The 27,271-nt window shown below is 33.6% G+C and overlaps 1 protein-coding gene across 1 annotated transcript in view; it reads right to left on the bottom strand.

Annotated features, from left to right (window-relative positions):
* The window catches only part of VWDE (von Willebrand factor D and EGF domains), a 72,799-nt gene that overhangs the window by 33,001 nt on the left and 12,527 nt on the right, over positions 1–27,271 (bottom strand). Inside the window, 15 exon segments of the mRNA XM_024767018.1 lie at positions 8,703–8,803; positions 9,451–9,546; positions 9,651–9,717; positions 9,719–9,743; positions 9,915–9,918; positions 12,890–12,985; positions 14,228–14,323; positions 15,550–15,645; positions 15,715–15,810; positions 20,061–20,092; positions 20,307–20,409; positions 22,533–22,551; positions 24,462–24,598; positions 26,855–27,114; positions 27,116–27,270. Of these exon segments, the coding sequence (XP_024622786.1) occupies positions 8,703–8,803; positions 9,451–9,546; positions 9,651–9,717; positions 9,719–9,743; positions 9,915–9,918; positions 12,890–12,985; positions 14,228–14,323; positions 15,550–15,645; positions 15,715–15,810; positions 20,061–20,092; positions 20,307–20,409; positions 22,533–22,551; positions 24,462–24,598; positions 26,855–27,114; positions 27,116–27,270 (1,383 nt within the window).

The raw sequence follows: 27,271 nt of genomic DNA, 5'->3' as shown, positions 1-27,271 counted from the left end.
TTTTTTTGCGGTACGCGGGCCTCTCACTGTTGCGGCCTCTCCCGTTGCGGAGCACAGGCTCCGGTCGCTCAGGCTCAGCGGCCATGGCTCACGGGCCCAGCCGCTCCGCGGCACGTGGGATCTTCCCGGACCGGGGCACGAACCCGCGTCCCCTCCATCGGCAGGCGGACTCTCAACCACTGCGCCACCAGGGAAGCCCTCTGATGCTTTATTTATTTCACTTTGTAACACCGCAGGCAGGGTATGTTGATGGCATTACACTGAAAATGTCTTGAATCTTGGCTGTGGGGAGATAGGTTTCAGGTCAACTCCAAAGAAAGAATTGACTATTGTCACAAGAAAGGATTTGAAAGGAAAAAAAAAAAAAGTTCTGTTTATTTCCTGGTCCTCAGAAATTGCAAATCATCAGTGAGAATGCACCAGCAGAGGACACTGATGTGGCCATGAAGAGGTCAGAGTAGGGGGATGAGGCATCCTGCAGCTGCCTGCTCAATAAAGTAACATAGGAGGCATCATCAAGATCTTGCCTAGAAATGAATGACAGGTCTTGGTGGCTAAAAACACAACTTGGAGCCATGGAAAAGCAAATCCTAAGAATTTCCTTTGATTCAGAATCAGAGCGCTCAACCAAGAGAGGAGCATCCCAGCTCAGGCAACACTGAACCAAAGCAGTAAAGGAAATGCAAATGAAGATCCTGAGATCTTAGAATGAGAATCTAAATTAGACCATAGCAGTATCTCTTGGCCACACTAGCAAGGACAATTCCTTGGTGAGCAAGGTTTAAGTTTGATATCAGAATCTATGTATGTTTGGTCTATTTATATTTCTGTCTACCTGAGGGAATTGGGAAATAAAGTGGAATTATTCTCACTATAATGATTGTGTTCAGTAATCCTTAATACTTTTCTCAAGTTCCTAGTGTCTCAAGTCAGTGACTTTCCAGGTATTGTCATATGTAAGACATATAACTGGGGGGACCCTACTTACATCAGATAAAATTATGGTTCCAAGAAGGAGAATATCCATTATCCTTCACTTATGATTATTTGTCAGTAACAGGAAAAAAAAAAGAGGTATAATTTTGAAATATCTGAAAGTACTGGCTATTTTAATTGCTAGAAATTTCCAAGTTTAATGTTTGTATGAAAAACAAAAGGTTTTCTGCTTACCTTAATACTTCTCACAGCAATTTAAATCTCATAGAGATTAAGTCACCAAATCTTCAAATGCAACTCATTCCTTACTAGCACAATGGGAATTGTTAACTGCAGTCAGCCAAGTGGCTGTAATTATTGATTAATCACTAGGTGTAAGGAAGACTTCTAGGCTCACAAGAAAGACTGTTGTGTTAGTGAAGCAGTTTATTTTTGAAAAATGTTGTTTGCATTAAATATTTAATGTGCTCTCTTACTAAATGATCGTTTTGCACTTCTTGCGTGTTACCTGGGAACTGAGGATCTAGCACCATCTGCAGGCAAAACTCTGCTAATTTCATCTGGCAGTAGAAACAATTTTTAAAACTTTACAGCTGAGTTTGAAATTGTTTTCACAATGATGGACAAGACTGTCCTTACAAAAAATATATAAATTTAAATGTCATCTAGTTTGTCTGCCCTTTCTTTTATTCTCACGGAACATCCATAGTTGCTATTTAAGGAGTAAATAGGAGGTGTTATCAGCTTAACCCTGGCAAACCACTTAGAATCAGCTTGGCACACATGGAGCTCACAAATTTTAGTCATTATATGCCTGACACTTTTAGCCATTTTAGGCTGGTTCTGAATAACTGTTTGCCAGAGTTGATTTAAAATTTGCACTCACTTATTTTATCTTGCTTTTAATGTACATATTGTTTAATCAGTGCTTTTTAAAAGTAAATTCTTTCTTTAATCAGGGAACAAGAAACACCAATATACAGTAATCACTGAGGAAGTAAAATAAAAAAAAATAATAAAATAGGGGAAGTCTACCTGTCATCTTTTCCTCAGCTGGTTCCACATATTCATTTTTAGCAACAAAAAACATATAATAAAACCCATGCACTGGGCATTTATTAGATGACAGTCATTGTGAAAAATTATTTATAATTATCTCATTTTAAATTTAAAATTACCCAGTAATCCTCTGAAGTAAATATTATTTATTCCTATCTTACAAATGAAGGAATTAAATATAGAGGAAGGTAAATCTCTCTTTGCAAGTCCCTATAACTGGGAAGAGGTGGAGTGAAGATTTGGGGTTGAATTAAAACCTAGGTCTTCCCAACACTAGAGGGCCAAAGAAAGAATAAGAATATTTGATAACTCAAACATTTCATTTAAATGTTAACATGAATAAACACAGAATAGTCAGGCATATTAAACAAGGTTTAAGACCTGAATTCTTTTATGGAAAATGACTTATAAGGTAAACATTGAAAGTTACACATTTTAAAGTACTTTTGCTTAAAATCTTGAACACTCATTATCTTCAAAATATTTTCCAAATAGATTTTGGTTTAAAAAATGTTCAAGTTAATAGATGTGAAAATATAACCAAGAAGTAAGAAAAAATTAAATTTCTTCATAAATTTATCAAATTACTTGTTTTTCAAAACTCACATTATATTTCTAAAACACTACTTCCATTTGCACGAGTCATTAGCTTTCATAAGGAGTGCTTTTATATAAAATATGTAAACTGTAAACCATAACATTTCTTCATTATTAGCATATTCAGGTCCATTAAATCTATTATAAATGCATAGTCTACTGATTAATATTTTAATTGTAGCTTGGGATTCTTGGTGTGGATTTAGGAAATATTTATGAAGATTTTAAAGTATTGGTTTAGACATTTCAGAATAAATCCTTGAGCTGTTATAACATTTTAACCATAAAAAGTGTACACTGAAGATCAACTTAGTAAAGCTACTAATAAAATTGCAATGTTGTATACTCAGCAAAGGAGGCAGAAACAGTTTAAAAATTATAGCTATTTCATTAAACTATTTTTGTAGGAATTTCAATTCTAATTATTAACTTAAAAAAAATTCACTTTTATCTAGAGTACTTTTTTCTTTCTAGTATTCATATTTTCACAGCAGCTTAAAAATTTAAGCACACACTAATTGTCAAAGGTTTATTTTGCATTTATATTTCTGTATTTTTGGTAATAAAATAAAACATAGTAAAACATGTTATATTCTCTTAAATGATTCTTTAAAACTACCTTTCAGCAAATATGAAATGATAAAATCTCTTTAATTGTGACATTGAATGCTATTACTTAAAAAGATTCTTATCAAAGTTAGCAATAATTTTATTCTAATAATGTCTTACTTTATCTTATAATTTTAGACATGGCTTAGAAATGCTTAGTCTTTCCACTTAAAAGAACAAAATGAGTTTTGTAAACTTACATGATTTAAAATAGGCATGTTCAAATTAAAATGTTTTTTGAAAAAGATAATGAAAAGTTTGAGGTCAAATATAAGATAGTAGAGAAAAGGAAGTTTTATAACTCTAGTTAACGTGTAATTATTTTCATCTCTGAGACAGATCTTTCAATTATTTGTATATTCCCTGTTGACATTCCCACTTCCTCAACAATCATGTCATTTAAATGTTCTTTTATTAAGCATCCAATTCTCTTTTGATATTTATAGAAGGATTTGATTTTGTGATAGTTTCTCTCTTGCTTCTGCACCAAAACAGGTCAAGGTACTGAAAGAACAGATAAATAAAAGACATTTTCACGTAAAAACAATGACTAAGTAAGTCTTTTAAAACACCCAATTACATTATTTCTTCCCCTCTGTCCAGAAATGGTACAGGTCAGAGCAGCAGAAAGAGTAGAGGTGAAAAATAAACATGAAACTAAATATGATGTTTTATCAGTGAAAAGTAATAGCTTTATCTCTGGAATACGGTCCAAAGCAATAAGATGCAGAACTTTTATTATGTCTTGTGTTAGCTCACTTTCATCCCTTTGGCACCACTGTCACTTCCTTCTAAGGCTAGGGTCTACATTTTCCAGAATCCCCTTCTTTGTGTGGTTCTGGGTTAGAGCTCACCAATGAAAAAAACTTTCTAGAGAGTTAGAAGATGGAAATGAATAGGAAGCCATTATTTTTTCAGAGGTGTTTGCAGCTGGATGCTTGGAAACAGGCTGACATCTTCATTCTCAGTCTCTGACCTTCAGCAGCTGCTTTCTGACCTCTACCCTATCCTCCCCCATCTCTACCCCAGCTCTTCCAACAGTCCTGAGAGTCCCTAATTCCGCGTTAACACTTTATATCTGGATACATCAAATGGCTTCTGTTATGCTGACTGATCCATGATAATAAAAACACCATCACAGTAAGGATTGGGAAAATGTTCAGTTTATTAAATATTGTGAATGTCAGGAATATCAGAAACGTCGTTTCAATATGTAAATATTTCAAAGTAAGTTTTTGATTATCTGGATTTCTTCTTTGCTTTTCTCTAACAACTAAGACCAGTCTGTATTTATTAGTTTCTTCAGCCTTTAAAATAGCTTTAAAAATGATGTTCAAATAAACTTCAAGTAGTTAACTTCAATTTTTTCTGAATAAAACTTTCCATTCTTATACTTGATATTACTCAATGGTGTTTTATCTGTAGTAGGAAGAGGGAAATCAAGTTTCAAAGAATATTAAAAAACCGGTTAACTCTGACTCATTATTTGCTACTTCCTTCCCCCTGACATGATACATAAAGCTCTTTCAGGTTCTGTGTTTGCCACTAGAGACTAAGTACTGCTTTCATAAAACTGAGATCTAATCAAGATCATATTTAAATGTCAAAACAGTTGTGACTGAATGGAGCTTGGATACTACATGACTCCATCTTGGCAGAGTTACATTCAAGAAACATCCATGCTCCATTAAACCAAATAAAATTTTTTATATCCTTCAGGAAACGACTTTTGATATTCATAACACATTGCAACATTTCTCTCAAGTCTCTTTGCCCATCCTTGTCCTTCTCCACCTCTCTCTATTCCTCTATTCAATGCAACTACGAACGAACTTACATAGTATTTTCTACATACCAGGCACTGTTCTAGGTACTTCACATATATTAACATATTTAATCCTTACAACAACCCCATGATAGGTGTTACTATTAGCTCCATATTACAGATGAAAAAAATTAAGGGTCAGGGTGGCATACCTTGCCCAAGGTCACAGAGCAAACAAGTGGCAGGGATATGGTAAGTACATTTAGCAGCTAGGCAGCAAGTTATGAAACCTCTCAAAGCTGTTCATCAACCCACCCTCTTTAGCACCATCCTTCCCCATTTCCTCTTTATTTGTGTCTTTTGTTTCTAGCCAGTAATTCTTGGTCTCTTGTATTGAAATTCTAGCAATCCATAAGAACTTGGGAGAGCAGGTTATAGTAAAGCAGGACTTGTGGTCCTTGGGCTAGTCTTTTTGTTTTGTTTTCCTTCTCCTTCCCCATGACCTTCTGTTCTTCTTTCCTTAATATGGTTCCAGATGCAGTCTCAGAAGCAACATTAATGGGGATGAGGATGATCTGCTATTAATCACATGAGGAAGGATTCAGGCAGTAAAGAAATGCATAAAAATAGAATATAGAGAAGTAACCTAGTTTAGTCTGTCAAAGTGGAGTTAAAAGCTTTTGAGGTCATAGGGTTTTCTGTGCCATAAAAATCTCAAATAAAATTAAAAAAAATTATATTTAGGCTGCCTTCAAACCCAGGTAACTCAAACTTTTATATTTATTTTTCTCAACAATAGCTGATCAAATAGTTAGTCAATAACTTTTGTTTCCTAGTTTTCAAACCATAGTACTATTATAATCTTTTTTTCAAAATGGGGGACATATCCTTCCAGGATGAACACCAGTGCTAGAAGAAAAACATATATATACATCCACTTTGCCTCTAAGCCAGACTGATTCAGTATCTTGCTTCGGGAAGAAAATTCCTTATCATTTTTCAAAATATAATACTCTAGCATACTTTGATATTCATGACCCTTGGGTTTTTTGAAGTGCTAAATAGCATATAATTGTGTTTTTTTTTAAGATTTTTTTTTGATGTGGACCATTTTTAAAGTCTTTATTGAATTTGTTACAATATTGTTTCTGTTTTATGTTTTGGTTTTGTGGCCACAAGACATGTGGGATCTTAGCTCCCTGACCAGGGATGGAACCTGCATCCCCTTCACTGGAAGGTGAAGTCTTAACCACTGGACCACGACCACCCCCAAACTCAACACAGCAGTTTCAGTATTTTATAAAGATATTATTAAAGCAAACAAAATTTTCATTGGCTACATTTTAAAGTATTTAAAATACATCTTTTTGTTTTCTATAGAGAGAAGATTCAAATCAGTAATATATGATAGCATTCATAATTTGCTTTTTAATGAAAATTTTTTTAGCAAAAATTTAAAAGGGACAATTCAGTACTGACCAATGTATGGAAAAACAGACAATTTTATATACTATCAATGGAAGTTTAATGTGCAACAACTCTATTGGAAGCTTCCTAAAGATCTTCACGCTACCTGTACTAGAAATTTCTTCTTTAAAATCTCTCCCTATGCAATTTTTAAATACCTGTATCTGTTTATCTTTTCTTTCTTTCTTTCTTTCTTTCTTTCTTTCTTTCTTTCTTTCTTTTTCTTTCTTTCTTTCTTTCTTTCTACCCACCTACAGAGAAAAATGCTTATAATAGTAACAATTTGTAAATAACAGAAATGTTCAATATGAGAGGAAAGTCAGGTGAATTATAGTATTTATATTACGGAATTTAACATATCATTTAAAATTACATCTTTAAGGACATGGAAATGCTTTTAAGTAATATTGACTAAAAATAGGAATATAAAATTATATACAATACAGCTATTTTTCATGGGAGAGGTATCTGTTTCAAGAGCTCATATTGGAAGCTTGCATAATTCAAGAATAATATTCCCTTTAATATAAATACAACATTGAAAGGTATGTTTTCAGCAGAGCTATTGTGTATGGCTGAGCAGGTTATGTAATGCACAAGGTTCCACAGCTAAGGAAGCACTGTTCATGTCACAGACATCATAGATTCAAATATTTATTACAACAATTTTCCAGAAGATGGCAGTAAGACATCTTGTATAAATAACATCATCAATATTTAGACTGTTTCCAGACAGATGGAAGTAAAGCATTTTGAGGAAGGGGACTTCAAAAAATTCACATAAAGGTGCAAGGTGCAAACACAAGGTGCAAACACAAGGTGCAAAAACAGGGTGCACATCTTCAGGCTGTGCTCAGAGTACCTTAATCCACAATTACTGGAGCATATTTCCACATTAATGTGCTTTTAGCATCTTATCATTCTCTCTCATGTTCCATACAAACTCTCTTCAGAATGAGTAGCTCAAACTGAGGTTGCTAGTTCTTTTTTCTAGCATTTTATCCCATCTAACTTTCAATGAGAATTATTTATTTTTGAGCACATAATTCTTATGTAAGTACTAGTACTTAATGAATTCTTTGAAAATATTTTCCTAGGATGAGAAATGTGTAAATTATAATTGTAGTTACTAATAAAATAAAGTCTAAGAGTCCTAAAAATTATATGCAGAATCTCTGATACATGAAAAGCAGAGCAGGTATTTCTAGTAAAAAGGCACAATCATTTTACAATTGTGCTATTTCAGTTTACAATACACTTGGATCACCAGTTTTGATATTATGTAATTATTGAGCATTTGAAAATATTTTGAGGAGACTTTCCATTTTTCCCATTGAATTATTAATCTTTGTTAATATTTTAACATGTTATTTCAAGTTTTCATAAATTTCATAATTGCATTAAATTTGATTTTCCTTTATACCCTGTGATCCCATCTATGTAAAAATTTATGACTAAAACTTAGCAAAAATAACTAAAATGCTAAAATCAAGGCAGAAACTAGTTCTTGGTGGTGGAATTTGGAGTGATTAATTTTTAAAAACTTTTTCATATTTTCTATAATTTCCATGATAGATATATACGTACCTTATAATATGGAAAAACATTTAAACTTATATTAAAACCTTCTTTATTCAATTCCCCCTTGGATGAAAATAGTCAAAAGATACAAACTTCTAGTTATAAGCTAAATAAGTACTAGGGATGTAACATACAACACAATAAATATAATTAACACTGCTATACATTATATATGAAAGTTTTAAGAAAGTAAAGGTTCTCATCACAAGGAAAAAACATTTTTTTCTGTTTCTTTAATGTTGTAGCTGTATTAGGTGATGGATATTCACTAAACTTATTGTGGTAATTATTTCATGATTTATGTAAGTCAAATCGTTATGCTGTATACCTTAAACTTATACAGTGCAGAATGTCAATTATATTGCAATAAAACTGGAGGAAAAAGAAAGATCTTTTAAAATAAAAAAAAAACCTTCTTCAGTCCACCTAAGAGAACTTCACTGGCAACCCACAGATCGTAATTTGGAGTTATCTATGTCACACAAAATATTAACATAATATACCATACTTTCTTTTTTTAAATGAGTATAGAAATACATGATGTCCTTTTATTTCTAGAACTCTCTTTTTAATGGATCAGCATGCTGGGACTTATTTTACCCTATATATTTCTCCTAAAGCTATACTTTGTTTGATAATTATAATAGATTCAAATTCAGAACATAGATTAGAAAGCAAATTCTGTAGCCTTGTGTATTTGACACTGTGTTCCTTCTGATGTCGTAGGACAATGGCATATGCTAGGAGCAATACACTCACCACCATTTTTACATTTCTGAAAGCAGATAGCTGCAAGTAGAGAAATAAACAAGTTAATAATTTAATTTACTAGTCAAATCCTATCATAAACCATAAAAATTTTCATTAAAAAAAGAGAAACAGTTAAAAATCAATGATTAAAGGATCTTTTCCCTTAAAGCTTTTCCCCAATTGTTAGACATTTATGTTGCTTCTCATTTTACACTTTCGCCAATACGTTATAATAGCTGCTAATTTTAAATAATAATTTATAAAAAGAAAAAAAATGAAACATTTGAATGAGGAGAGCTGCCATCATCTCAAAAGCAGTGGTACCCCATCTCAGGAGGTTCTGAATTGGTCTGAGATGGGACCAAGGAATCAGTAATTTTTTAAAAACCTTCCCCTGACTCCTACTTAAGACTGAGAGACCAGGACTTAAAGACTTGTCATTTATCCTGGCAACTGTACTGAACAGACCGGAAAATACAGGATATCCTCTACCTCCACTAACCTGAAAGGATGAGTTCAGAGGGCTTGGCATTTTACCCATTCTCTTTCGAAAAGATATATTCTAAAGTAGGAACAAATAAAAAAAATAAAAACAAGGAAACAGAAAACAAGGAAAATGCTCTTTGTCTGAAATTCTGCTTTATGTTCCCATGTAGACTTCAGCATTTTAAGAGTATTTCTCTTACGTGTGTTGCACTGTTTCCCTGTCCAGCCAGAAGGACAAGAGCAAACACTTGGTCCCACACACTTTCCTCCATTAATGCATATGGGATCACAGATACCTTAAGGTAAAGGGATGAAATATCAGTTCTTAGATATCAATAGTTTTGCTGTTTAATATGTTTGCTTTACATGTAGTTGGCAAACACATTTAGTAGTGTCTTACTTTTTTGGCATCTCCTACCAGTGTATCCTTGAGGACAGGCACACATGTTATTTCTCATGCAGTGACCCACCATTCTTACAGGGAGGGTGACAGCTAAAGGAACACATGACAGCAATCTGTGAATATCACGTATTCAATTATTATATATTACATATTGCATCATGTGCTTATATCTATGGGGACATAAGGCAGAGAAATGTGTTATTAAAATAAAAGATCACCACTGCAAGTCATTAAAACCGTCCTTTCTAAGTCATAAAATACAATGCTTATAGCTGTAAGTTGCTAGTGGGTTAGCACAATTTGAAATGTATTGGTGAATTATGAAATGTGTTGTTCATAACCAGTGGAGCCTTCAGTATTAGAGTGCATATAGAGTGAAATGACCTGGGAAAAACCAAGAAAATGAGTCAAAACCAAGCTCAAAATAAGAATATCTGTTCCTGTGGAAATTAGAAAAACTCAACATTGGTCACATGATGTTTAGAAAAAACTTTGAAGTTAACTTTTGGATACCTACTCAGGTCACGAAGGCAGAGCTTTATTTGTGACTTATTCCTGTGAATGCCTGGCGAAAAATCTTTTTAACAATAAATCTTTGGTTTTGTCAGGAATATTTATTGGATAATCCTGAATACACTGTACTAGTATCTTCTATGTATATGATTCTGTTCCATGGAGTTCAGAAGTTAATGTTTATAATCTTTTATGAGAGGATTTTTATTGCTTCATATTTCTTACTGATATGACAATTAAATGCAGTTATTTAAAAAACAATAATACATAGGCAAACCTGCCTATACATTTTAAAATTTAATTTTCCTTAAATGATGATTAAGTGGATTTTAGTTTGTGTTTTAAAAGTGAATGTCAAACTAACTGGTTTTGGTAATAGGGCCTTGGTAGACAGTCTCCCCATTTGAATTGAATTAGATCCATCTTTAATAGCTGCTTTTTAAATTTCCAAGCACTAAGAAAACTTCAGCTGATTTCAAATAGATTTATAAGTGAAAATAATGAAGTACTTACGTATAAAAACAATATTAACTGAATGTTTCAGCAAATGGATAATTTCCACTATTTTAGACTGAGCCTTTTCTGGTTAATGATTGAGTTTACTTTCTCTGGCATTTTTATTGGTACTTTTTATTATGGAGAAATGCTCTTACATTTTCTGCTTCCTAATCTTTATACAATTTAAGATTATTTCTATTTATTAAGAAAGGTGTATTCTTTCCATTACAAAAGCACCATGGGAAATGCCTGTGGTTAGAAATTTAAAACTTGAAAAGAATAAAAGACCCTTTTGTAATGGATAGCCTTGTTATAATCAATACTCATCTACTCTACAAAACTTGAGTGTAGAGATAAATACTACATGTATACAGAAAAGTATATATAATTAAAGTAATATAGAGAAATGACATAAACTTGGGCTCGGTCATGCCCACCCCAATCACATTTTAAGAAAAGGAGGTTTAGGAGAAAACCCACTTTCATGTATATATTCATGAGATTCTCCAGGCCTCAGATGGATCTTCCACCAAACTCCAAAATGAGCCAAGTAATCTGGCCTCACTTTCTGTATGGAATGGGTTCATGGCATTTAAAGGATGAAGGAAACTGATCATCTCTCCAGCCACACATTTTAAGTCTTGCTTATTAATAGAGTAGTTTAACCTTTCATGATGTTTCCAGCTCAGTGTCTATCTTCCTCTTTTGAAATCCTATAGAATACACAGAATATACTCCTCATATTACTTTTAACCATATTCTGCCTAATTTTATTCACTGGCTTTCCATGTGTATACCATCTTCCCTTCCCTTCAGTCCCTCACAAGGGGATGTGATCTAATAAAAATAAAGATCATGCATGTTTTCATTTCTTCAGCACTTTCTGTAACATGCCTTATGACAATAATACCATTACTTAATGGTAGCTAGCCATGTGCCGACTGTACTTGCAGGTGGTCCACTGTATGTGTCATTTGCACTTGACAGCAACTGTCTAGTTCAAACTTGAAAGTAAAGAAGTCTGAGGCCTGGAGACTATAAGTAAATTTCTGATATCCATGCCACTAGGAAATTGTAGAGACTGCTAATTCCAAAAACTATAACATAACATATGTTCATTAGATAATTTTTAGTTCAATTTAGTAATTTAGAGCCCCTGCTTTACCCAGTTATATCATTGGCATATACATTTTACAGAACTTTTCTTACAATATCTTACGTCTACTGCAAATAGCGTGATAGACATGCTTTTTATTTACCTCCTTATATTCTCCACTCAAAACCCTACCTAAAACTCTTAAACGTGCATTTAGTAAGTCTCCTAGTTTTCAAGATTTGCCTTAATTTAGTCTTAACTTTCCATTTTCATAACCTAGTTTCTTAACAGAAATCTGAACTAGAAAAACTCATTTGTGTGCTCAAATTTCTAGTATTAGAATGATGGTTTCTTCTCCACATTAATTTCAATCTCAGAATCCTAGCTAACCTCCAAGTTAAAAAAATAGGAGTGCAAATCAAACTGTAACAAGACAAAGAAAATATATATTTTAGGAGTTAAATTATGACATATTCTGACACGTTTTGTACTAAAAATCTACTCTATATTTGCATACACTCAAAAATATGAAGATGCAGAAGATACATTTAAAATTTCTTTTATTGACATTATTTCATGCCTATGTGCTCAACTTCAGGTCATGCCCATTATTCTGAAAAAACTTGTAGCATTAATTCTATGAAGGAAAGTGTTAAAATAACAGGCCATGAGGGGGGAAAATGGTACATCTTTATGTCCCCATACCACCTTGCACAGTGCTGTGCATAGGTGGCTCTTCATAAGTGTTTAATGAAACTAAAGCATGAGAGATCATGAGATAACAGTGGACATTAGATTGACAGTAAATCAAAAATTTTTGCTGAGAAGGCAACAAAAATTACATCATTTCACATGAAAGACTGCAAGAGAACTTTGCTTTTTGTTTCACATCTTGGTCCTACAAATGTGCCAAGGTCGTGAGCCTAACATATGTTGAATAAATAAACATTTTACATAATAACTCATATATTTCTGTGAACTGGTCATTTGGTGACCAAAACTGCAACAGCACAAGAATTAGAGTAAATAAATAGCATCTTCCCTTTGAAACTTGTCTTGTGCTTAACCAGAGCTCTGTTTGTGTCTAACTTTCCCTTTGCCTTTTTATTTATAAAGAAAGAGTAATTACCATTCTGACACTGTGCACCAAAGAATCCATTTGGACAGAGGCAAGTGTTTGGCTTATTACAGGAACCACCATTGAGGCAAACCGGGTCACACAAAGCTAATGAACAGCAGGAGGAAGAAAGACCATAAACGTTTTGTTATTCAAAAAAATGAAAGCTGTACTGAAGTACAAAACGGTGCATAATGAAATATTTTATTTTCACTGCCAGTAAAACCCATAGTTAGTTAGACTTTGCCAAACATAAGAGAAGAGAAATAACTGGATAATAGCTTTGAAAGTTTGTTCATTAAATTTACAGATATTACCAAGCTAAGAATGTGGAGGCTTTGAGTAGAATTCAGAATGCTCTCGGTAAGCTGGAAAAATGATTGGAAGTTAGGAGAAGGCAATTCAACAGCACAAACAGGATAGTCTGTAATCTGCTCAACTTCATGCAGCCCTGTGTAGCTCTTCAAGTCACCTTCCCAATTCAAATAGGAACACTGCATTTAAGTCCTAGCACACTTCAAAAACATGCTTTGTTTTTGCTTCTTTACATTTGTTTCACTTTGAAAGTCACCCCCAATTCCATTTTTCAATGCAGATTTTGCCAGTTCTCCAAAGTCTACACAATTTTCTTCCTAACTGCACTTGCCAGAATTAATTTCTCTTTTCTCTGCTTCCAAGGAGCTGTGCATTTATTACATCACTTATAACACAACTTGTATCATAGTCTTTTTTATAATTGTATCCCGTGTCTCCTTCACTGATATGCTACTTGAAATTGGGACAAACATGAAATTGATCTTTGTTCCCCCTTGCATCATGCTTCATACACAGTTGTCAAGCTATGAACATTTAATTAAATATATGTTGAGAAAAGTCATTAGATCATAATGGATTAAATTAAACATAGATAATTGCAAACACCACTGCCAAAGAATTAAGCCTGATACTGTGAGAAATAAATAGAATAATGTTATGGTGTCCACTTAACTCAGAATTGCTTGAATGTTTAATGAAATAGAATGTGTATGTTGTGATAAAAAACTTGAAAGAGACCTGAATATGCAACACAGATATGATTCTCTCCGCTATAAGGCAAGCGGATGAGGGAAAAAAAATAAAGGCCAAAAACCAAAGTATTGATTGGGTTGGATAGCAGTAAAGCTGGAATACACTCTATGGGCTAATACAAGAAGAAAAAGAATGAAGATGAGACATCGGGTTTTAAAAATCTGTCTGAAATAAAAACTTTGTCAGTCTAGTTTTATGTTTTTGGGTGCAAGTCCTTAGGACACTGATGAATTTAAAATTTCTTTTAAACGACATGTTTATTGAAAATATTTCTGATTTTACCTGTGTTACAGGTGGGTCCATACCAGCCAGGCTTGCACTGGCAAACATCTGGTGTAAGGCATTTGCCTTCATTTTCACAGTGCCTGTTACAAACTACTAAGATCACAGGAAAGAAATAAAAGAAAGGTAAATTAGGCTTGGAATTGGTCATATTATTGGCTATGACCTAGTTGCTCATAACTGCCAATCACATCATCTAATGAATAAGATCAGAGAGAGATAAAAACAATTTATATTTTGGCTTTAAATGGTTTCCAATTTTCACGTTCAGTTATTTTTGTTGTTGTTAATAGACATGGGGAAACTGCAGACACAGATTATGTTAAGTCAGCTCTTAATTAAGAAAAAGTCAGTTTATATTTATGAAGCACAGACACCATAAAACCTACTGGTAAGAGCAATTTATAGTACACTCAGTTCTATTTTAGCATGAAATTTAGTTCTGTGGGATTGACTGTGAGTTCACACTCTAAAAACACCTATAAATCATCAGCATGTTTTGGTTTATAAAACTTTTGGTTAACTGGATGGAAATATACAATCTTAGCTTTCTTCTGAAAATTGAGACTTGGACTTAGGCATTCCTACCCTACAGATAGTTATATTCCTATAATTATTTTCATATGCAATTAATATTGAATGTTTCTGTTAGTTCACTCCGTTTACTGTAATTTGTTAATTTGTGCCTTGCCTTGTCACGAAGACATTTAACATCGCTCTCAGTTTATAATAATTATACATCTACAATCTACTAAAATATATTCTTTTAAAATATTATTTAAAAAATAACAAATTTGTTTCCTTAAAATATTATCCATTTTAGGAATGCCATTTCCTAAACTCTCCACTTAAGATTTCAACCAAGGCAATAAAATTATATGGCTATAGACGTGTGTTTAAAAATCATTTTTTAGGTTTCTTCCTACTACCTGATATCTTCTAATTATTTGGTATTTAAGAGTTTCTTGGAACCATGCTTGACAAGTTATTCAATAAGCATGTGTCCTTTGTTTGAAGCTAAAATATTTGTTAGGGATATGGTACCATATAACTAAAAATATAACAAAAAATTATTTCTGAAGATACTTTTACCCAGGATGAGTGAGCTACTGCTCTTTGGCCCTCTGATTTTGTAAATTTAAGTTTTAAAAATCTTCAATAAATTATTTTTAATAACTATTAACAAACCTGGATTCCCTCACCAGCATTAATAAGTATATATTAATATGTACACAGTAAATGTGAATTATCTTTAAACAGTTTTTAAAGAAAAGATTGAATTATTTTGGCTTTATTATTTGATTTTTAATTTGAATTATCACCTTCATCACAGGTAGCTCCACCATGTCCTGGGGGGCATTCACAAATGTTAGGCTTAATACATTTTCCATGGTTTCTGCAATCAGGATGACATATAGCTGTATAGAATAAAGCTCATGGTTTAGAAATATCAATTATCCATGCAAACTAATGAGTGCTGTACCTACCGGTTTGGCAGTTAGAACCAGCATAACCAGGTTTACATTCACATATGTTTGGGGCAACACACTCCCTGTTTTTTCCACATGGATGCCTACAAATGGCTGCAGAAATCAAGGGAAAAGGCTGAATTATAGATACAGTATGTACACATTGCCCGTAAGCTTAATTGTATAATAAAAGTAAAATTCTCTGAAATTGAAATTTTTGGACATTGCTATTAAACAGTAACGACTGCATACATCCATAAAATTATTTTTTCCCCTTATATTTGTTTTACTACTAGAATGACTGAGGTAAATGATTAATAGGGTAAGAAAAACATACCATATGAGGAAATTACTCCCATAGCAAAACCTGATGTTGGAGATGGCTGCTAACCATAAATGGAATTAGTCTTTCAGAGAGCAGTGAAGTTTCAGATACCAATTAGGTAAATGTTGGTGAATGGCAGGGATAATCAGAACGTAAAACAGCAAGGTGCCAGGACCACATCATAAGCTTATAGGTTTGTATTTCTTAAGCTTCTCTAACAACCTGACATATTCTAACTATTAGTCATTTAACACTTCCTGAGGTAACTGAAATGCATGAGGTTTTTTTCTGTTTTATTTGCTAATAATAAGGAGTTTTATACTATAAACATGTAAGAATTGAAGGTTATTATCATTATTCCTACAGAAGAAAGAAAAAATGAAGTTCCTCTAGGTAACTGAGAACAAAGGAATACTCCAACAGCTTTGTTGCTTAAGTTGGTCTCAAACAAATCAAAACACAAACAAAACAATAACAACAGAACAATATCAACAACAAAAAGTAGCTTCTAAGCCAGAAATTTGATTTGTATCAAAGAAAACAATGCTGATGATTATGAAAAGAAGTAAACACTCCTTTCAAAATTAAAGTGATGCCTAACTTGTTTTATTCTCAAGTGCTGGAGGAATTACAGAGAAACCTAGTTTATACAAATAAGCAAATATGCCAGAATTAGTAATTTAAAGTGCTAAATACCCTCTGTGAGCTGAAAAGAACCCAAACCACAGTGTTATTCACACCATTATTTTATATCTAGCTGCTTATTGCCAGGAAAGTCAGTTAGCCCTGTAAGGCTCTGCTTTCTCTTCTGTATAATGGGAAAAATAATGCCCAGTATGTGGGGTCCTTGTGGATTATATGACATAATTGATACAAAATTTTTTCCAAAGGCCCTAAAACACAGTAGATACTTAATACATATATTTATAATGTATTATATAGTTGTAATGCTATTTAATATTAACTATGAAAAAAATTAAGAAACATCAATATTATTTTTTTGAAATGTGAAGAGAATATGCACAAATAAATAAAATGAATAGAAGTTAGTGAACTAAATAGAGTAAACAAAAATTAATCAATAGAAGAGCAAATCTTCTTAAGTACTTAAACGTGAACTGGATAGTTTTCTTTTCTTTGTAAGTTTTGAAGAGTTTTCATACTACCTCTGCATTTGATACCATCTCTGTAATATCCAAAGGGGCAGCATCCACATTGGAAGTGCCCATCTTTGATTGGCACACAGGAAACACCAAGAAAGCAAGGGGATTCAGCACAACTTAATATTTTGGTCAATCCAGGCTTTTCTTTCAAAATAGCGATGGCTCTAGTAAGTGATGATGCACACCCATCCTTATGCTGTGTGTAACCTTGGGGAGACCTGTTAGTTTGAGAATTATATCCTCCTGCCTCTGTTTGGATGGATCCTGCCCTGGATAACATCCTTTACTTCGCCATGGGAACTATTCAGGTTAATGCTTAAAGAACTATGGTTGTTTGTAGGAACTTCCAACTCCTCCAGACTGAGGTTTGTACTGGGGGTATGATCCACATGTTCAAAATCTGATATCTGATGGGAAATAGCCTTCTTTGAATGATTCATTTGAGTTGTGACTCATTTTAATGAGAAGTGTGAGATGTCAATTGTATCCAAGAACTTTTTCATAGTTGCAGAACTGTGGATAGAGCTTGCATCAATTAGTGAATGTTCTGTTGATAGTTGTTGCAAATTTATGTCTAAACAACCAAAAAAGAAAAAGAAATGTTAGTCAATAACATCTGTTAATGCTCTGCTCTACCCACAGTATTTAACATTAGGTAATTCATTCCCTCATTTAATGTCTGTTACTTGTATAAACACTATACTAAGATTCGTGCAGCAATAAGAAGTTATCACATACTTCCTGTCTTCTAGGAACTTATATAATCTATTTGGATATACAAGATAACACAGAATATTAAGCAGTATATTGACTACATAAAATTTTAATATTTCTGCATAAAAAGACAACATAGATAAGGCAAGCCATAGAGATAAAAAAGATAATTTCAAGTACACATTATGTAAAGGATCAGTGGCCAGAATATGTAAAGTACCCTTACAAATCAACAAAAAGTCAAAGAAAAGTTACAAACAGATACTTAACAGAAAAGCAAATTTCAATGATTATTTGAAAAAAACAATTAACTAGATAACCCTTGGCAAGTTCTATCCAGAAAAAAAACAATGGAAAGATATAACTAAACTACTTTGAAGATGAGAAAACAGAAAAAGCTATATATATGAAAAGAATTTTAACTTATATAAGAATACTACATATAATTTTAAACTAAGAATTTGAAATCTCAATGAGACAAATGATTTTTTTGCAAAATATAAATGATTAAGTTGACTGAAGAAGAGATAGAGTAGATGATAGAAAAATTACTTTGAAAGAAATAGAAAAATAATCTAAAATAACCTAAAATAATGCCAGGACAGCTTATCTAATGGAAAAATATTAACCAAATTTCAAGGAAAGAATATTTTACAAAACTATTGCAACACACACAAAGAGATGAAACATAAACATTTTGTCAGAGTGGCATAATCTTATAGCCAATATTATTTATGAAAATACATAAAAATTTAAAATGAAATACTAGTATTTCATTTAAATCAGATCAAGTGCAGCAGTGTAATATATTATCACATCAGGATGAAATAGACTTGTATCTCAACTAACATAATTATATCAAGATATTAGTGAAGAAAATAATATAAAATAATGTTAAAAAGTAATTTGATACATCAATTTTTTTTGTTAAAAACATTCTGAGAAAGTTAATCCATGGAAACATTAACAGAAATTGTAGCAAGTAATAATTGATCTGAAAGAGCATTTGATAAAATGTAAAACCCACTCATGACTTAAAACTAGAGAGAATTCTGAGAAAGCAATCAGTGAAAGGAAAATTCTAGCAGAAACCTACAGTGATATCATATTCACTGGTGAAACATGAGAATTCCCATTGAAACCATTAAGAAACAAAGCTATTACAATCCCTATACACTTTGAACTGGAGGTCTCAGCCACTACAATCACAGCCTAAGTTTGAGAGCTGGAACAGGTCCATTAAATTGCTCAGGTTCAAGTCTTGCCTCTGTAATTTACAAACTCTGTAAATCTGAACAGATTGCTTAACCCATAGGTGCCTCTGTTTACTCATCTGTAAAATGGAAATAAGAAGAGTTACTATATATAGCTATCTATTATGAGGATCGAATGAAATAATATATTAAAAATATTTTCCTAATGCTGGCACATCATAAATACAGACTAAATCTTAGTTACTATAAGAAAGTAAATGAGAGACAAACTCAGTATTTGCAAAAAATATTATGTTTTACGTATAAAATCAAGAAGAGAATCAACTATAAAAAATAGTGTAAATAAGAGTATTTAGTAAGGCAACCAGATGCATGAATAACATTACACTCAAGATAGCTTTCCTATATTGCAATAATCAACAACACCTTGCAGAATGAACAAATCCAATGATATCTTGCAAGATAAACAGCTGATATTACAGTATGCAAAGGCATAAAGAAAGGTAATGAGAAATGTGGAAGATTGTTATGAAGACAGTAATAGAGTATTATTGAATAAAACAAAGAGTTATAAAGAAAACACTATGAAGAAGGAAAGGCCTTATGAAATAATGAGCTTCTCATACGTTTAGAGTTTGAGTAGATGATGAATGACCAGGGATTTATAGAATGTAAGTTTGAAATGGTCACTTCCAACCATAAGCTTCTCTGAAATCACCTTAAATAATGATATAATTTGCTCATTACACAACGTGAATCACTTTTCTAGAATATAAGCCAGAGGATTCAAAAGATTAGCAAGAAAAAGAATAATTTGTAAACTGCATTATATAATCTTGGGTGAACTTTTTGAAAGTAAAAATTCCTGACGAGTAAATACGGTAATCTTCTGGAAAACAAATGAGAGGTATTACTTGTCATTAGAGTTTAACTAAGACCATTACTTACTAGAGGCATTTGTTGGCCTAACATTCCTCTCCCTCTGATCGGCATATTTTTTTTTTTGCGGTACGTGGGCCTCTCACTGTTGTGGCCTTTCCCGTTGCGGAGCACAGGCTCCGGATGCTCAGGCTCAGCGGCCATGGCTCACGGGCCTAGCCGCTCCGCAGCATGTGGGATCTTCCCAGACCGGGGCACGAACCCTGTCCCCTGCATCGGCAGATGGACTCTCAACCACTGCGCCACCAGGGAAGCCCCTGATTGGCATTTTTACCATCTTCTTCCTTAGTTACACTGTTGTCAGACCTTGTGAGAACCACAGTATGTGTAGTAAATTCATTTAAAAACTGTGTTTCAACTGTAAATGTATACATGAAAAACAGATCAGAATTAAACTGTTATAAAACTAAAGCACTGGGCTTCCCTGGTGGCGCAGTGGTTAAGAATCCGCCTGCCAGTGCAGGGGACACAGGTTCGAGCCCTGGTCCGGGAAGATCCCTCATGCCACGAAGCAATGAAGTCCATGCACCACAACTACTGAGCCTGCGCCCTAGAGCCCGCGAGCCACCACTACTGAGTCTGCGTGCCACAACTACTGAAGCCCGCGTGCCTAGAGCCCATACTCTGCAACAAGAGAAGCCACCGCAATGAGAAACCCACGTACCGCAATGAAGAGTAGTCCCCACTCGCGGCAACTAGAGAAAGCCCATGCACAGCAACGAAGACCCAACACAGACAAAAATAAATAAAATAAGTCAATTTATTTAATAAAAAGTTATGGAGCTGTTGATGCCCACATTTTTCACTATGTGGAGAAAGCTAATATCTAGTGAAAGGGAAAAATGAAGCCCACAAACAGAGAAAAGCAGAACCGTGACAGACAGATACACAAACATACACACACACACACACACATATGCAGACAAACTGAGTCTTCGTGGTGTTCAAGTCCCAAGTTTAAGCTTTTTTTCCTGAGAATTCAGCAGTCATACTCTATCCTGATTCTGTGAAAAATGCATTATCCTCATAATATCATTTTTGCTCAAGCTAGTTCAATTGAATCTATGTAACTTAAACTAAATAAATTCTAACCAGTTCACCCTATTTAATAACTCAATGGCATATCATATTTAAACTTTGAGTACTATTTTTCAGTATTGAAATGCATTGTTGTCTAAAGAAGAAAAGCAAGGATAATGTTCTGGGTACTGATAACTACACAGAAAACTAAAAAGATGTCTCTTATTACCAAAATTTAGATTCAGATTTTTAAAAAATTTATGACTGTGTAATTCTTTCAGTGGCTCGGAAATAGTAAGTGTGCTGATGCTTCAATATTGTAGGTCAGCAGGAAAAAGAATGGAAGGCAAGAACACACTAGTTTGTGGCTAGTAGAAACTATGTTGCTGAAAGAGTGAGCCCCAGAACAAATCTCCATATTTAAGGGAGTGTATACAGTCTGGTCTAGCAGATATATCAGTGGTTCCCTTCTAGCAGAGGGGAATGACAACAATGTCTCAGGGTAATCATGATGTCGACACTTAGATGGATACAGGGTCTCTTGGTTTTGTGTGTAGAAACAAGACTCCAGGCAATGACTGGGAATTTAGGGGTTATTTCCACCCCTCTGTGTGGAGAGCCTACCCCAAATGAGGAATAAACAGGGTTCTATTTCTTTTCCATTCATCAATATTTTGGGAATATCTATAGGTACTGAGGATATTCTGATGAAAAGAGATCACAGAGGAAAAGACAAACAATAAAACATTTTCTTATTGCTATAACCAAGATTCAAATAAGGTGTAATGAGAGAGAAAGAAGCCACTAAGTCTAACCAGCACAGTCACGAAGGCTTTGAAAAAGAAGACAGCACTTCTCTTGAAAGTAAAAAAGGAGACTGCCATTTGGACACTGGGAGCAGAAGCAGAGTGAGTGCGAGTTAGCAAGGCTGGAGTGAACGCCATGTGAAAAGACAGCGATGCATGAAATAGCATGGGATTTTCCTAGAGCACATGCAGGAAGTTCAAGCCTCCAAAAACAGACAAGAGCTGGATCATGAAGGGCCATTTGTTTCTAGGATAACAACTTGGATTTAATCCTATAAGTAAGTTGTTTAAAAATTGGATTCTGTAAAGTCCTAGCAGCTTTGGGGGAGAGTGAAGGAAATGGTCGGGTGGTTGGCTCTCTGGCTAAAAACTTGTCTAAAATTATTACTGCAAAAGTAGAAAAGAACATATGTAATGTGCTAGTATTCATATAAAAAAAAGAAGGAATTTACCTTCTCCTTTGTGCAAAAGACACACAGTAAGGAAAAACTAGAAAATAATGAGAGTGGATACCTTCAGGGGATGGATGGGAACAGGATGGAAAGGAGGGGTAATGGGAAGAGGGAGGTAGGGATGAGAAGATAGTGACATTTCTCTGTGTTGTATACCTGTTGTATGGCATCAAGTGTTAGAACCATGATAATATTTCACATACCTTCCAAATAAGTATAAAACTAAAATCAACCAGAGTGTGAAGGAAATTCAAAATGGAATATAAATATTTAAAAAAACCTAATTGTATTACAAATAAAATACATAAACATTCTAAACAGGGTGAGAAAGAAAATAGTTAATCTATGTAAGATTGTTTTCGCTAGTGAATATATTTTCTTCCTTTCTATAGTTCTGTATAGTGTTAATGAATTCCAGAGTGTACTCTTTATTGATAAGCTATTTGGAGGAGGGAAGTAGTATGAGAAAAAATATCACAGGAAAATATATATCTGAAAGTAAGAATAAAATGTACTTTCCAAGAAAATATAAACCTATAAAATTCTCTCTTGTCAAATCGCTTAATTATAGTGTGATGTCATATGGTTTATTCTGCCAAGAACAATGTAATGACAACTCTCTTGAGCGACTTTGAAGTGAATGAAATAATACATATATATTACATTTTCTATTATGTGTCTTATTTCATTGGGGTTAGAATATTTCATGGCTCATTTAGAAAGGCTCTGCTCATAAAATCAGGAAATAAACATAATTCTTGTGTATAACTATTTGATAAAGACACAAACAAAAGTTATTTCCTCCTTAAATTCTCAATCTCAGAATCAATTTAAAGAAAAGGTAAAAACAATGCCAAAATACGATTTTCTGTTTTAAATTTTTATCTTATCCATGTAATAAGTACTTTATAAATTCAAAGTGCTTTCCTTAAAATAAAATTCCACTTAAATAAAGAAAAGGAAGACCATATAAATAATCATCAAAAATAAGGTGTACAAAATGTTCATTGCAGCTGTATTTACAATAGCCAGGACATGGAAGCAACCTAAGTGTCTATCAACAGATGAATGGATAAAGAAGATGTGGCACATATATACAATGGAACATTACTCAGCCATAAAAAGAAACGAAATTGAGTTATTTGTAGTGAGGTGGATGGACCTAGAGTCTGTCATACAGAATGAAGTAAGTCAGAAAGAGAAAAATACCATGTGGAATCTAAAAATTTTTTTAAATGTTCATGAAGAACCTAGGAGCAGGACGGGAATAAAGACACAGACCTACTAGAGAATGGACTTGAGGACATGGGGAGGGGGAAGGGTAAGCTGTGACAAAGTGGGAGAGTGGCATGGACTTATATACACTATCAAATGTAAAACTGATAGCTAATGGGAAACAGCCGCATAGCACAGGGAGATCAGCTCTGTGCTTTGTGACCACCTAGAGGGGTGGGGTAGGGAGGGTGGGAGGGAGACGCAAGAGGGAAGAGATATGGGGATATATGTATATGTATAGCTGATTCACTTTGTTATAAAGCAGAAACTAACACACCATTGTAAAGCAATTATACTCCAATAAAGATGTTAAAAAAAAAAGTGTAATTTGATACACCAATGTTCAAACTGAGTGATCATGTCTGTCTTTGGTGGTCTCAAGAAAGAAAAACAGTTTTTTTTTTTTTTTGGTAATTCTCCCATATGAAATCCACAGTAAAGGAAATATAAAGGATGAGCACAATTTGTCCGAACTTTTTGGTTTGTAAAAGGGAATTGTTCCTATCTCTAAATCCTATAATTCATGCAGAGTCTTAGATAAAAATGACCTCCATTCTTTGTGTTTTTACATTTCAGTAAATACAGAAGCTTATATATCAAGTTTCATATTATTTTAATTTCTGATTATGGCTTAAATAGTGAGTCAATACCTCAATAAAAATTATATAAAACAGTTTAATAGAGTTGGCAAATAGGGAAGATTTAAGGTTAAGCAACTTAATAATTTTCCTGTTCAGCTCTCTGAGGATATGACATCCTTTGGGATTATGTTGCTAATTGATACTCCAAATTAATCTAAGAAAATTAATCTGAATAACTCATAAACTTAATTGTTTTCAACATTATAATTAACATACCTTCAGTTTAGTAACTTCACATTTAATTGAAGGTGATTCTTTGAAGCCTTGACCAAAAACTCTCACCATCATACAGTTATATTTTTGAATATTACACAATCCAGCATTCTCAAGTTCTATAATTTCAGGAACCTTGTCTTTGGAAAAAATGATTTTAAAATAGGACATATTTGCTTTAATTCCAGAAAAAAAACTAATCCAAGGCCAAAATTAAATGTGTATATAAACTAATATTTTAAATTCTACCCCCAATAATATTTAGTACATTAATTAAACTATTACATGTTAAGAGTGATCTGGTATTAAAAGAAGTGTTACCTACTATTCAACTCAATAGAAGTAGCATTACAGATACTACCAGTGCCTAACTATACAGGTTTAATTAATTTTTTAATAATATTTGATACCAAATAAGTACGAGTACTAACAAATTACTCCTACCATGGCCTATGTTTTGGTTTTACCATTTTGCTTTATGTCATAGAGATAGGTTATAGAAAAAGTGCTTTTGTAATAATATAGTGTACTTAGCAATGTGATGTATTAAAATTCTTTTTTTAATTTGTTTTAGAAAAGAATTATCAAAATTTGTGCATGCTGTTGTCCCAGTATTGTTTATATTTTTGTGTATTATTGCTATCCTACATACTACCATAATCTTAGGTGTACTTCTCAGTCATAGGAGAAAAAATTTCTTTTATCAGTCAGAGTTAACTGACCTTCATATGGTTATTTCTGTGGTTCTGGTCTTGGTAAGATCATTCATTATCTCTATGAGCAAGATCTGGTGGTCAAAATAGATAAATGCAGTATAAAAACAATTGAGTCCTTTGTCTAAGTAGTGGCAAAATCCAAGTGAATATAACTTTAATAGCAATAGGATATAAAAATCCTGTTACATGTATTCAGAACCCTAAAATATTTATGAAAAATTTAAAAAACACTTATTATTCTTTCATATATTCAACAAATGTTTACTGAGCAACTTCTGTTTTTCTGGTGTTATTCCAAATATTGGAGATATATAATGAACAAAATAGTCCCTGCCTTCATGTAACTTACATTCTAATATGGGAGGACAAAAAAATAAACCAATGAAAAAATAAATATAAAGTGTATCACATAAGTGTTTTTTAGGTAATGGAGAAAAAGTATATTAACTATATTAAGGGAGATAAAGGCCATGGGGTTGTGTGAGAAAAACTATTTAGAATGACGATGGAAGGATTCTATGATAATATGATATTTGAATAGAGAAGAGAAGGAAGTCAGTCATGAGGATATGTGGTATAATGTGCCAGTGAGAGGGAGCAGCAAGTGCAAATGTCCCAAGGTAGAAGCAGGCTTGGCCTTTTTTGAGGAACAGCAAAGCAACCACTAGAGAACTCTGGAAAGTAATGACCTATGGAGACAGTGGTAGATGAATTCAGTGAGAGAGGAGTCTCAGACTACATAGAATCTTCTAGGCCATAGTAGGGCCTGCCAATTTTATGCTGAAGGAGATGAAGAGCTAACAGAGGGATTTAAGCAGGGGAGTAATACGATCTGACTTACATTTCAAAGGAATCACTTTAGCTGCTGCATGAAGAATAAACTTTGAGAGAATCTATAATAATCCAGGGAGAGAGAATAGTGGCTTGGACTAAGTTGATAGCAGGGAAAGATATGAAATTCTTTGAAGCTAGAGTTGGATTTGCTGCTAATGGATCAAACATGAGGCTTGATATAAAAACAAAAGTCAAAGTGACTACACGTTTTTAATGTGAACAATTAGAGGAATGAAGTTTGCATTTACTGAGATGGAAAAGGGCAGATTGGTGGTGGTAGGAGCAAAATCAGGAGTTACTGGTTTAATAGTTAAGAGAATCAAATTGACTTTTTGAAATGTCTTTCTCTAATATATTGGGACAAAATAATTTGTACCATTTAGATAGGTTAGAGAAAAAAGTTAAGCATATTAGTAAAATTAGCAAAATATAAACAGTGCTTTAAAAATATTAAGTTTGAGTTCTAGAAGAATGATTAGCCTCTGCAAGTAGAGGGATCAGCTATGTGCAAAGGCCCTGAGGTCAAGAGAACTGGCATTGTAAGGAACAGCACAGAAACCAAAGTGGGTGGAGTGGAATGAGTGAGGGTGATAGTAGTAGGGGATGAGTCTCAAGAGATATCGTGTGCCTGATCACGTTGTGTCTTATAGGCCATTATAAGTACTTCAGCTTTTATTCTAAGATGAGACTGTTTTGGAATATTATTAACATATTGATTAATATAATTTGAGTTCTTTTCCATATATAATCTGAATAAAGCCTGTTAGGATACTGAAGGTAAAAAAGAACAAAGGTTTCATAATTAAATAACATACACAAGATCAAAGTTGGAGTGTATTTACTTACCGTGTGAATCACTGCAATCATAGGAACTAAAGCCTGGGGAGCATGCACACCCCCATTCCATACACTGCCCATGGCCACTGCATAAATTGGGGAATTTTAATGACAAGAAAATGTCCTTAATTGACTGGCTGTATTCTTCTCTGTTATATTTCCCCTCTTCCAGAATCCTCTTTTCACATTCATTTTCTAAAAGGGCCACACCTTCTGCCCAGCTAAGATCATCTTTTAGGAGAACATCCTTAAAACACATCTCTATCACACCCAAGAAAGGCAAGACAGTGCATTCCTATGCTGGAGTTGGCAAGAGTGTGCTGACATAGTGCTGATGTGCTGTATTCGGTGTGGCCAGATGGTGTGGGCCACATGGGGACAAACTCTTGGTGGACATCCTCAGTATGGTCCTCGGGGAAAAAGTTA

This window comes from Neophocaena asiaeorientalis, unplaced genomic scaffold (genome assembly GCF_003031525.2).
Source record: "Neophocaena asiaeorientalis asiaeorientalis breed wild unplaced genomic scaffold, Neophocaena_asiaeorientalis_V1.1 scaffold70, whole genome shotgun sequence".
In the NCBI taxonomy this organism is placed as follows: domain Eukaryota; kingdom Metazoa; phylum Chordata; class Mammalia; order Artiodactyla; family Phocoenidae; genus Neophocaena; species Neophocaena asiaeorientalis.
Note: the sequence above shows the minus strand (reverse complement) of the source record. Positions and strands in the feature narration are given on the sequence as shown.